This window comes from Diabrotica virgifera, chromosome 7 (assembly GCF_917563875.1).
Source record: "Diabrotica virgifera virgifera chromosome 7, PGI_DIABVI_V3a".
Taxonomy (NCBI): Eukaryota; Metazoa; Arthropoda; class Insecta; order Coleoptera; family Chrysomelidae; genus Diabrotica; species Diabrotica virgifera.
This window is the reverse complement of record NC_065449.1, coordinates 194,823,443-194,837,489: the sequence shown is the minus strand read 5'-3', so window position 1 is coordinate 194,837,489 and position 14,047 is coordinate 194,823,443. Positions and strand designations below refer to the sequence as shown.

General features: G+C 32.9%; 1 protein-coding gene and 1 long non-coding RNA gene across 2 annotated transcripts in view; one reads left to right on the top strand and one right to left on the bottom strand.

Annotated features, from left to right (window-relative positions):
* The first annotated feature begins 249 nt into the window (after nt 1-249).
* Nucleotides 250-14,047, top strand: part of LOC114329602 (synaptotagmin-15-like) — a 465,421-nt gene continuing 451,623 nt past the window's right edge. The window contains exons 1-2 of the mRNA XM_050657061.1: nt 250-259; nt 874-1,084. Of these exons, the coding sequence (XP_050513018.1) occupies nt 250-259; nt 874-1,084 (221 nt within the window). The remainder of the gene's footprint in view (nt 260-873; nt 1,085-14,047) is intronic.
* Nucleotides 6,641-7,366, bottom strand: LOC114329604 (uncharacterized). Its single transcript, XR_007699443.1, has 2 exons — nt 7,299-7,366; nt 6,641-6,807 (listed from the first exon to the last, which is right to left on the bottom strand). It is a non-coding gene; the product is annotated as an uncharacterized LOC114329604 (long non-coding RNA).

The following is a 14,047-nucleotide window of genomic DNA, read 5'->3' as shown; positions in this document are numbered from 1 at the left end:
CAAGGTGACTCTATCTCTCCAACAGTATTTAATCTGATATTGACAATATCAGATATTGACATAATCTGTACTCATGAAGATGACAAACTTGCAAACAAAAATATTATTACAGATCAACTTCAAATAGTAACATCTGCAGATGATTCAGTCATCACAGCGAAGACGAAGATAACACTTGCAGTTGGAAAATTACATAAGGAAGCGAAGAGAATAATAGGACTAGAGTTAAACCAGCTAACAGCAAAATACATGGCGATAGGTAAAATCAACCCTCTCAGAAATATCTAATAACACAGAACCATAAATTTGAAACTGTATCCACCTTTAGCTACTTAGGAGTAAAAATAGGGAAAACCGGAAAAGAGGGAGCAGGGGAAAGAATTCTGAAGGGCAGAAAAACATCTACACGGTAGAAATCTGCTGAGAAGCAAGTCTCTAAATATAATATGAACCTATATAAGACCTTAATAAGACTTGGTGTTACATATGGGATGGAAACAACGACGATTAACAAGAAAGAGGAAGATAGCCTTCTGAAATTTGAAATAAAAATAATGAGAACAATACTGGGCCACAATGTAACAAAAGAGGGAGAAATAATAATGAAAACAAATGCAGAAATTAAAGAAAAATTAAAGAGAGAAAATATAGTCAGATAAAAAAACTCAACCCAACGCAAATACGGGACATTTAGGCGTCCCGAGATACTTTTTCGGGACTCCGGGACAAATCGTTAAAAAATGGGACAATCCCGTTTTTACAGGACGTTTGGTCACCCTAGGTTAAGGTGATGAAATAGTTAGCCATTTAGGCATTTTTAAAGCTGACGTTTAGGTTTCATTCAGTAAACGTTAATTTCTATTATCATTTTAGGTTGCTATGGCTTGGGCGTAATCGAACCAGCTCTTTACAAAAGCACGCTTGATTTAGACGAGATCCAATGGCCAGAGGGACATATAGGCAGATTATGGTTTTCACTTCGATACGAACCTTCAACTGAAAAATTATTGGTCTCTCTTTTGAAAGCCAAGAATTTGCCGTCAAGAACTATTGGAACAGTCAACAGTTGTGATCCATTTGTGAGGTAATTTATACATAAAAATGAAAAGTTTATACAGTTTTGTTTTAAGAAAGTAGGTACAACAATGTGAATAAACATATTACAAACTGCTGACACCAATTACCAAGTGGGGCGGTTTAGCAACCCACATGCAATACTCTTACCTCTGTTTTTACAGCAAGTAGGCACACTAAAAATAAAAATAATAACGGAAATAAGCAAGTTTGTCAAAAATTGGTTTTTTGAAGGTTTGATTATTCACATTAGATACCATAATATATTAAATTCTACTAATAGACCATGTTGTGTCCGGTACTTATGGAAAAAAATTTTCATTAAGTTTCTTTTCTGATTTCTGTTCAAAAATGTCCCCTTTAAACAAATCTGTAGGTGCCTGGCGAAATTTTTAATAAGAAATTGTTTCAACAATTATTATTGTTTTAAACAATTTCAAAATATCACCTTTTTTGCCCCAGAAAACATTTTTTGGTTTTTGGGGTCATTTCAAACAAAAAAGGTCTTCCTCGTTTTTCTCATAGATTGTTTTCGAGTTATAAGCTATTTAATATATAAAAAATGTCTCACAAGGAAAAATTCCTGTACTGACTGTATACCATAAATCACAAAAAAATAAAAACCTTATTTTGTAAAAGGTATATGTATTTAAAATTCCTAAAAAGGGCTGTATCACAAAACGTTTTCGGAATCAATATTCCATCATCAGTGTTATCACAGGTTTACATGCTTTAAGCCACCAAAATGTACGGGTAAAAACCCTTAAATTGATTTTAGTTGGGGTTACATTATATTATTTGATTTTGAAAGATGTTTAAAATATTTCCAGATTAACCCCTGGAATCACATGACATCAACCATATTGGTTGGAAAATTGAATTCTTACATGGCAGAGTTTAGGTGACAACTCTGTTTGAGATGTTTAAAAAAGATGTTTAAAATATCAATTTTCCAACCAATACTTCAAAATCAAATAATATAATGTAAACCCAACTGTTTAAAATCAATTTAAGGGTTTTTACCCGTACATTTTGGTGACTTAAAGCATGTAAACCAGTGATAACACTGATGCTGGAATATTGATTCCGAAAACGTTTTGTGATACAGCCCTTTTTAGGGATTTTAAATACATATATATACCTTTTACAAAACAAGGTTTTTATTTTTTTTTATGAAAAATGCAAAAACATGCATATTTATTTGAGACTTGACAATTCATATTATTGTGTAAATTACAATTATTGTTGACAGGCTCATACAGACCATGACATACAGTAACCTCCATTTTCGAGTACGGACCTTGTGTTGCATGATGGTTATCCGTTGTCATCGGCTTTTAGTCGGCTCTTCTTTAAGTGCCATCTCCGCGACGGAAGTTGGCAATCATCATGGCTATTCTGATCTAAGATGCTGGCGCTCTGAATAGTTCGATTGATATGCATCCGTATCATTCCCTCAAGTTACGCAACCATGAGATTCTTTTACTTCCTACACTTCTCTTGCCCTGAATTTTTCTTTATATAATTAATTGAAGTATGTTGTATCTCTCATTACATATATCATGCTCCAGGTATTGCAGGTTTCGTGTCTAGATGGTTTCCAATATTTCTATTCTTTTGTTGACTCTTCTCATATCTTCGTTGTTTGTTACATGCTCGGTCCATGATATCCTTAGGATCCTTCTATACACCCACAGTTCAAATGCTTCCAAGTTTTTAGCCGTCGACCCGTTAACTGTCCATGCTTCTATCCCGTAAAGCAGAGTCGAGAAAATATAACACCTGGCCAGCCTAACTTTTAAGTCTAACTTCAGTTCTCTTGCACAGAGTACCTTTCGCGTTTTATTAAAGCTAATTTGTGCTTTCACTATTGGAACTTTAAATTCTATGGAGTAAACGTTTTTATGATTAAATTATTGTGCCAAGATAGTTGTAGTTTTCAACTTGATTTACTGTTAATTGTCAGGCTTTCATCATTATTTTGAGTTTTTGATATCCTCATATTTTTTTTTAATTTAGTTAAGTTTACTTTAGCAAAAGAAAACACAAAACAAAAGATTGGTATGATGAAGAATGTCAAGAAATAGCAGAAGCAATAAGAAAAGTAAGACTCAAAAATCTCACAAATGACGAAGAAAGCACTAGAGAAGAATACAGAGAATTGAGAAAAATCATGAAAAGAAAATGTAGAAGCAAAAAGAGAAAATACAACGAGAACAAACTGAAAGAAATAGAAGAAAAATTTCAAAAAAAAGAAATAAGATCATTCTACCTGGAAGCAAAAAAAATGGAAAGAGGATATCAAAAAACAACTCATATATGAGAGATGATAAAGGGATGTTGCTAAATGAGCCTGAAAAAATAATGGAAAACTGGCAAAACTATTTCACAGAACTGCTAAATAAGAGCGAAGTACAAAAGGAAACAAACCATGAAATTGAAGATGATCAGATAGCAATAGAAATACCCACAGAACAAGAAATAAAGAACGAAATAAAGAGCTTGAAAAATAACAAAAGCCCAGGAATAACAGAAATATCGGCCGAAATGATAAAATCAGGAGGGAAAATATTACAGAAAGAGATATATGACCTGATAAAAAGAATATGGGAAGTAGAAAAAATGCCAGAAGAGTGGACCATAGCAAGAATATGCCCTATACATAAAAAAGGTGATAGAATGCGATGCGAAAACTACAGAGGCATCGCACTATTAGAAATAGTTTACAAAATCTTGGCACAAAGTATAAGAAAAAGGCTAAGTCATTATTCGGAAAAAATACTGGGGGAATACCAGGCAGGTTTTAGAAACAACAGATCAACGACTGACCAAATATTTGCCTTAAAAGAAATACAGACTACCTGTTACGAACATAAAACAGTACTATATGCTTTGTTCATAGACTTTAAGCAGGCTTACGACACAGTAAATAGACAGCAGATGTACGAACTGATGAAAGAATTGGGGATACCAAGTAAAATTGTCAGGATGATAAAGATGACGATGGAAAACACAACAAACGAAATAGCTTGGAAAGGGTATACATCCAAAAAGTTTGAAACCAAGGAAGGATTACGACAAGGAGACCCACTATCAACAATGGCATTCAATCTAACATTGGAAGGAATAATCAGGAAAAGCAGAATAAACATGCAAGAAACGATATTTAAAAACGGCCACCAATGCATAGCATTTGCAGATGATCTGACGCTATTAGCAACAAGCAAAAAAGAACTACAAAAGTTAATGAAAAACATAATAACAGAAGCCAAAAAATTCGGACTTAAAATAAATAAAGAAAAGACAAAATATATGATAATGGGAGAGATCCAAAAAGAAAAAGAGAATAACATCATAGTACAAATAGATGGAGAAAAAACATACTCGTTTAAAAGAGCCAAAGAAATTATTTACCTGGGAGCCAAAATAGATGAAAATGGTCATGAAGAAGGGGAGATAAAGGCATGAATAGCTAAAGGAAATAAAAAATATGGAGCAATACGCACATTATTGAAATCCAAATACGTATCAAGAAAAACAAAAATAAGAATTTATAAGACTGTTATCAGACCTACAGTAACATACGCAAGCGAAACATGGGTGCTCAAAAAGTCAGAAACAGACTTGTTAGAAAGATGGGAGAGAAAAATGCAAAGAGCAATATATGGAGGTGTAAAAATAGAAGGTCAGTGGAGAAGAAGAACCAATAAAGAATTGGAAGAACTATATCAAGAGCCAACGATTACGACGACGATCAAAGCACAGAGAATACGATACTTGGGGCACATAGAGAGAATGGGAAGTAAACGAATGCCAAAAATGGTACTTTCACGAAGACCAATACAAAAGAGGAGGAAAGGCAGGCCAAGGAAAAGATGGAAGGACAGTGTATATGAAGACTTGAAGAAAAGTAACATTGAGAGGTGGAAAGAACTAGCATTGGACAGAAGGAGATGGAGAGAGGTTGTAAAGGAGTGTATAAAAAGACTGAAGTGTATTTAAATAAAATTTATAAAATATGTAAGGTATATTAAGTTATTTACTATATTATTTATGTAATCAGAAATATAAACATTTTAGCCCTAGGCCTACAAGGCCTGTTGCGCTTAATAAATAAAGTTTACTTTAGTCGGCTAGTTGTAACTAATACTTTAAATCCAACTACTGTTTGGTTCTCGGGCAACAAATACCTCAAAGTTCACTTAAGATGGACTGATAAGACCGAATACGTTCTAAAGATTACTCTAGTCCATTTGGATGTCTAAATTATTATTTTAATTAAAATATGGTGTTTAACAATTATAACAGGTGTTTTACTTCGATGTTTTAATTTATAATTTCTTATTGACATAGTTTTCTTTTAAATGTATTTATTCATTCGATTAATTATAGCCCATGTACTAATTAAATTCGCTAATTATATAGTGCGACAGAGACACATTATATAGTGCCAAGCGCGGAAGCTTTAAAGTCGACTGAGCGCGCATAATTAACCATTAAAAACAATGGTCTAAATTGAAATGTGCTCTGGCTTCATCAGAATCTTAAAACTGAATGTTTAAGTTTTAATTTAGGCACTTGTCAAACAGAAAAATAAGAGATAAAGGCATTTTATATCTAATTTCAATTCAGAGATCATTACCACCCAAACAGCACAAGTACATCCCTAGGACTTACCCGGGACGTACCTCTAGGACATTCTTACGTCCAGAGGACATACGTTTCAGGTCCTGGGACATCCTCGGGATGTACCGAGGATGTCCGATGTTACAAAATCATCCGTACCCAGGACATCCGACCAAACCCTCCTTAGGACGTCCGAGCAAGCCTTCCTTGGGACGTCCGAGTAAGCCTTCCTTGGGACGTCCGAGTAAGCCTTCCTTAGGACGTCCGAGTAAACCCTCCCTGGGACGGCCGACCAAACCCTCCTTGGGACGGCCGACCAAACCCTCCTTGGGACGGCCTACCAAGTTTTTATAAAATGTTTTCAGAAATTTTAAATATGGCATGTAACTACTATAAGAGCGTAAGCGCAAAATTTCGCACCAATGTTGTTAAATGCATTCATTTTTTCGAATCCTGATAAAATAAATATTTTTGAAAAATTTAAACACAGAATGAAAGGTTACATTATTACAGAGGGCCGAAAGTCCCTTAGAATAAACAAAGTTTCTTTTGAATGAGATATTTGATATTAAAAATCATTCTAAATTTTCAGGAACTTTCGGCCCTTGGTAATATAGGGCTTTTCATTCCCAGTCATTTGTTTCAAGCTTCTGTCATGTCTTATAGTCCATACAAAATTACGACAGCAGCTCGAAACAAAAGATAATCGATGAAAAGCCTTATAATATAATGTTTCATTCAGTTTTTAAATTTTACAAAAATACTTTTTCAGGATTAAAAAAAATTAATGTATTTAAATATATGTACATTGGCACACAATTTTGCGCTTAAGCTCTTAAATAATGTCAAAAAGGTAATATTAAATTATTTTATAGTGAATTTACTTGTATGTAAATTTTAAAGATGAAATCTGCATTTAAAATGAAAAAAAAAACACATATATTTCAAACAAGTTTTTATTAAAATTTAACAAATAATAGTATTCATCTTAAACCATATTTTTATTTTCTTTGGCTGTCAGCCTCTCCTTTCCCCTTTTCATGTAGCTTCTGATGGCTTCCTCTGTTTTTTTTTTATTTGGCGAAATGCCACTTTTGTCAGCTGCAGCTAAAATTGAAAAGTAAACACTATAAAAAATATATTTAAAATAATTAATTTTTACATACAATATAAGTACTGTCTATCGATTGGTCTTTTTAAATTACAGTTTTATTACATTTTTAGTTCAGTTTACTATATTATATTGCTGAAAATATATTATATATATATATATCCTTCCGGCAGGGGTATATGAGGGAGTATCACTAAGCCACAAGCCCTTTCACTTGCCGTACTGCTCCCACACATAGGTTGATAAGCCGCTAGGCTATCCAATCGACTGATTGCTGAAAATACTATATTATATTGCTGAAAATAAGAGGTTTCCTATTTTTAAATAAATTTTATAAATTACAATTAACAGTTATTGAAAAATAAAAGTACAATCAAATAGTGTTGCATTGTTTTTGAATATAATATGAATTAAATATGTGAGTTCATCTAGGCACATATTTTTAAAATAGCTTTTTAAATGGTAGTTATTGTGATATAATACTCACATACAAACAGCTTTCCCATCATCGTACTTTCAAGGCTGCGTTTCCCCTTACGACCCAGCCAACTATACTCGATAATGAGATTGTCTGACAATATAGTTGACATAACTCTTTTTATAAAATTGTAAGGGCTCGACCCGCCAAATTTTGATAACTTTGTATCTATAATAGATACCAATTAAAAACGAATAATATTATTAAAACAATCTAGGTTCAAAGTTCTAAATAAGTAATTGTGTATAAAAACACTTACGGCATTGTTATAATTATAATCTTCAAGGAGGATTGTATCAAGTTGCAGAAAGTCTTCTTCTGACTTAATTGGGAATTGTATGTTATATTTAACAAATAATGATTCCGACGTTTCCAAATGTTCTGCTGGTCTCTGATTTTGTTTTATTTCGGTAACAATCTTGAGAACATCCGTTATCATTCCTCTTAGCATATGATTCTGGTTCTTCAGTTCCATTAAGACTTGATGCTCTAAAATAATATAAAACATATTACTAAATTAGAGAACTAATAAAAAGTAAGATATTATACCTTGTTGCAAGCAGCAGTGTGTAACCTGTTCTCCAGAAAACCCTAAAACAATTATTGTACATTTTTAATATCAAGCAACTTAATTTTTTGTCTTGTTTTCATTTCTTAAGTTTGTCTTTTTTAATTATATTAAATTTTTATTAAAAAGAAATAAATCTTTCCAACAAGCAATTAAATTGTTTCCAACATTTCCTAAACATTGCATTTATATCTATTTCTAAGCTGTCTCATAATATGCATTAATTGATCACTCATTTTCTTAATAATAGGTGAAACTGTCCATTAGTTTGCACATAGTTATATCATGCATTCATGCTATTTATGTTCTAGTTATGCCCGTTTTGGGCCTAGTGAAGGTGACATCCCCAATGTTGGAATTGCGAAATAAAAATCATTGCATTATTTTACCCAAGTTATGCCCATTAGTTTTTGTTATTTTGCCTTGATTCTAAATAATGGGGGCAAAATGAAAAACATCCTGGGCAAAACTTGCGCAAAATCATGTACTGATCTAAATTTTGAAATTTTAATGGCGAAACCACACTTCGCTGTGCTATTTGTTATGCAGCTGCGCTGTATGTGCCAAATATTTGTCCTTTGAAGTTGAAGTGTGTCAAAAACCGACAACTGGATGGATAGGCATATTTGCTATTCATGCTTATGCGCAATGCATGCAAATAAAGCAAATATTGACTAATGAACCCTCCACACTTCTTCCTGTGTGACCAAATAAGGCACATAACAAGTAACACATAACGAAGTGTGGCACCGCCATAACATGGGAGGTGCCAACGTCACCAAGTCAATAAATCAATGCCAAAATGTTATACCTGGCTCATTCATTGAAGGAATATCTTCTTTTTCTTCTGTGAAGGGAAGATCTATGACTTCAGAAATCTCTGTATCTAAAAAAACAATGATCGATGATAAACCTTAATTTACATTAGTTATAATTTATTACCTGGATACTGTTCTATTTTTGTTTTTTTAAATCTTGGAGCTTTTATGGGACACTCCAAATTACTTAGTGAATCATCTGAAGATGAGCTGCTGAACACTTTTGGAAATCTTTTCCTTTTTCCAATGTCTGGATCGGAATACAGATCACTGGCACTACAGTCTTCTGCTGATTTGGACTTGACCCTTGCTCTCGCATAATTATCTAAAAAAAAATGTCCTTTGCATATTCTTATCCTTTGCATATTTTTAGCATTACGAATAAACTTTAATCACAAAAAAATACATTGTCTCAAACATTCATTATTAAAAGGTGAATTTCAAAACATAATTATAAATACATTCAAATTGACAATAATTGTAATCTTCTACAAAATTGAAAAAATCACCTTATTTATATCAACATGAAGAGACGGTTACTCAACCAAGAATAAAATCTATAGCTTTGAAAAATAAAAATTCTATTATGTGAAGACAGAGCTGGATAAAGGATAGTAGCATAAAAAAATATGATAAATAATTTCTCTCAACACAGTTTTGTTGATATCACCTCCCCCTACTGTCTTCAAATAAATTCTAGAAAAATCAGCAACACTACTATTATAGTACAATTTTGAATTAAAACCAATTTATTTAAGTACATTATGAACTTGAAACCAATTTTAATAAATTCATTGTTACACTCAAATTGAAATGATACATAAACATTATTTCATGTGAATATTTGTTACAACTTACCAAAAGTAGCATTTCGGAAGACTTTTACTTTGTGCTGCGACCAATTTGTGTCTAAAGCTTGTTTTTTTATAGCACTTGTCAGCTTCTCCTGCTTATATGGAGGCCAATAACACAAGTCACCTCGAAGCCACAAAGTTGGAACAGCTTCTACCGACATATCCTCAAGAAACTGTACAATAGTCCAAGTCTGCTCTTCCATAATTCCCTCAAAAATATATTAAGTTGGTTTAATATGAAAAATTAAATTAAAGGTACGTTTCCGACATCAACTCCAGGTGGCAGTTAGAGTTGTCACCATGACGATGTCACTACTTTGCACTAATAATTTGTATACTTATTAGCAACTGCTGCCTGGCAGAACGTCAGTTGCTAATAAATATACAAATTAATAGTGCAAAGTAATGACTTCGTCATGGTGATAACTCTTAACTGCCGAGTGCAGTTGCCTTCTACTGCCTGCAGTCGATGACAGAATCGTACCAACACTCTACCAGAAGTCTGGTATGTGATCTTGTAATAGTTCTTGTTTTCATTAGGTCCAGTTAATTAATTTAAGAATGAAAAACATTTTATCACATTAGAGCGTTAACCTATACTTCATTTTTGAATTTATGCAGAAGACACAAACAAATGTTTTAAAAATCGTAAAACTAATACATATTGCTAAAAATTAAAAATTGCAGAAATATTCTCATTCACAATATCTAGTAATTAAAGTATGGTCAGACAGTTTGAGCAGAAGACCTGAGAACGGAGTTAACAGATTAACACTGTTAGAACTTTTCTACCAAATAGACATTAGCAAGACAACCAATGCAGTGCGGCAACATAGCACCTGTTACACCTTGTTTTTTGTATTCAAACAACCAAAGGTGGCTATATCAAATAACTGTAGAAGCCAAGTAATATACTGATTACAAAAAAAAACAAAAAAAATTGTACCGTCCACGCAACAAATTTCATATATCTGACATAAGATAATCCACCACACTCTAAGCTGACGATTTACTATTTTGTTTTCACTTTACCTATACTAAATTCACAATCAAGATGCACTAGAAATAAACAAACCACGACACTTCAGTGTTACTACGAGTACTCCCAAATCATGATTTACAAAGTAAATGCATTGTATAAATCCCAAATCATGATTTACAAAGTTTATAAATTGTAAATCATAATTCGAGAGTGCTCCTGGTAACATTGAAGTGTCGTGGTTTGTTTATTTGTAGTGCATCTTGATTGTGATTTTAGTATGTTGGTTTTATTAGGAAAAAAGTTACAATACATTTAAGTACAATGAAGTAAAGGAAAAATTAAATTAGTGGTATCAGTTGTAAATCGAACACATTTGCTTTTTACTTCTTCCATATCGAACATCTCTAAGGGGCCTAATGAAGCTGCAGAATAAATACCAAGCGATGAAGATTGGCATGGTTCTTTGTAAATATCATCTACTATAAGAAATTTTTTTGCAAGTATTTTATAAACTCTATTTTCAGTTAAAATAATGTTTTCTATTATACCAATGCTTCCATTTGAAAAACAGCAACAATTGTCAGGTTCACTTGTACACAATGTAAAGGTTTTTAAAGCTAGTTTCTTAAATTGTTTTAATATGACAACATTTATATGTGTTGGGCCATCATTATGTTCTTTTAAGAAAGATGGAAATTCTACAACTTTAGTAAATAAATTGTTTTGGTGATTTTTTTCACTATGTCTTTTAATAATTTGAGCTAAAGGCTTATCTGGTTTACGTAGATTTTTCAAAATTGATTGCAAATAATTTTCAAAGTTCCAACAGCCAAATTCATCTAATGGGCCAAACCTTTTGACATCATCTACTAAATGCAGCAAATTATGAACATTATGTGAGACATGTTCAGATCCATATAAATAAATAAAAGTTTTTACAAAATAAACTAGAAGATCTGAGGCATAGTCCAAGAGCTGAAAATGGTTTCTGCTAGATAAAATTGTTACAGCAATATGTAAACTTAAAAAATTTTGGTATCTATCAGCATTTATTTGACCCCTTAGAACCACAGGTCCCGTATATAATAAAAACTGCCTAAACTCTGTTGCTTTCCATCTTCTGACATCAGATAGACTCCTTGGCTTTCTATTAAATTCCACAGGTACTTGACTTGCCACATGCACTAAGCGATCTGATATAGTTCTAATATGATGGAAAGATAATTTTGTTCTTGGTTTACCATGACACCATAGTAAAACTAATATTTTCTTAACTACTCCTAGAGAAATGAGATGCATTGGATCTAAAGGAAAATTGTCAACCATATTAAGCAGTGGGATGTTTTCTAAAACTGAGGTTCCACTATGATGAGATTCTTGAGTTTTCGCACGAAAGTCCTGATCTGTACATAAATTAAGTCCTGTTACGTCAGGAAAACAAATTCTATTATTTATGAATTCACCTTCTATTGTACATTTGCTACATGAAGCATAACCAGAATGACCCTTTGTGTATATAATAAAAGCTTTTGCTGGTACATCACAAACAATAGAATTAATTTTTATAGAAAATGTTCGACCATCTATTTCAATACCATTATTTATAAGGTAAATAAGGCTTGATACAAATCTGTCTAAAAAAATATTAGCCTCTGCAGGCTTCTCATAGCCATGATAAATACCAATCATTTCTACAAATGTTGTTCCTTTCAACTTACACAGAATAGGGTACACCTGACTACCACTACTCTTTGCTAAAGGTAAACCATCAATATTAATAACAAGTTCAAAAATATTTTTGTCTTTCAATAAATTAATATTCTGAATGTATAACGTTTCTAAACAAGACTTTATACTAAAGTGATGATATTCTCCAGGTAGGACAGTTTTTGTTTGAATTTCTCTACACGTTTTTAATAATGTTCTTGCATCAGTAGGAAGTTCTGGAAAGTAATTTGTAAAGTATTTCAATAAATCATTAATGGCTGTGTGAGTTATTTTGTGACGCAAAGCCCAATCCACTAAAAAATCTTTAGGTTTTACAGAATCTTCAGTTCTCTGTCGGTCAGTTGAATGAACATTCTGAAGCACATTGTTGGACGGTTTCTCAGAAACATTGGATATTTCATGGCTCTCAATAATGATGTCTTCATTCTCTCTACAATTAGTGACTGGAACAGGTCTACTTCGTTTATTTAGATGTAAAGAAGTAGTGTTGTTCTTTCTTTTTGCCTGCATGTAATACTTTTGCATTGTACTTATATAAAATTAACTATAGAAATTTACCAAGAATTCACACTAATGATTCCAAGGATATGAATATCTAAGTACCGCCAAAAGTTGAAGTATCTAAGTACCGCCAAAACATACAAAAAGAACAAAACTTAAAAATAAAATTTTGCACAGCTAACAAATAATAGGCAATATGTATTTTGCAAATGCAAGGAAAACCGAATATAAAAATAACTTTAGAAGTTACCAAGAATTCACACTACAGATCCCAAAGAGGATAGGAATGTCTAATTACCGCCAAAAATTGATATCACCAAAACATACAAAACAAACAAGACCTATAGAAATAAAAATATGCTCAACTAGCAGATAAAACGCAGTAAGTATCTTGCAAAGAAAACCAAGTATAAAAATAACTTTAGCAATTTACCAAAAATACACGCTGATGATCCCAACGAGGAAAGGAATATCTAATTACCGCCAAAACATACACAACTAACACGATCTAAAAATAAAATTTTGCTCAGCTAGCAGATAAAACGCAATATCTTGCAAAAAAACCGAATATAAAAGTAACTTCAAAAACTTACCAAGATATCAAGCTAATAATATCTAATTTAATTACCGCCAATTTCGCCAAGTTGATATTTAGTGACCAACCAAAGCAAATGATGAAATCAAACAGAAAGAAACAGAAACACCCACGCACGCCTGCCTACACCTCGTTGATCGTTGACATTGGCATTGACAGGCATTCACTGCAACCATCCAACCGAAACAAATTAAAATAACTAAAATATTGATGAGAGGCGAGAGGTATGTAATTAATTAATTTCTGGATTATTAAAAAATTAAATGAAGTCCTAAAAACGTTATCACATTTGAAATAAAACCAAAAAAAAAGGTTGGTAAATTTTTCTATACACGATACGGAGCCGTTCAGCTCTGAGACTGACATTTTTCCTGTATCGGTCTGGATTCGTAATTCCTAGGGACCTCTGTAATCGTACTTCCTGGAAACGTCTGTATATGTAATTCCTGGGGACGTCCGATTAAGGTCCCAGTACATTCTGACTATGTGGGACCTGAAACAGACGTCCTGGGGACGTCCGTAAACGTACTTCCTGGGAACGTCCGGATTTCTAATTCCTGGGAACGTCCGATTGAGGTCCCCGGACATTCGGACTTAAGTGGGACCTGAAACAGACGTCCTCGGGAAGTACTGTGCTATCTGGGCATCTCTCTATGGACCATTTCGAACTTTTGTTCTCCTCAGGAGAGCTTGTAATGATGCTCTGAATCGA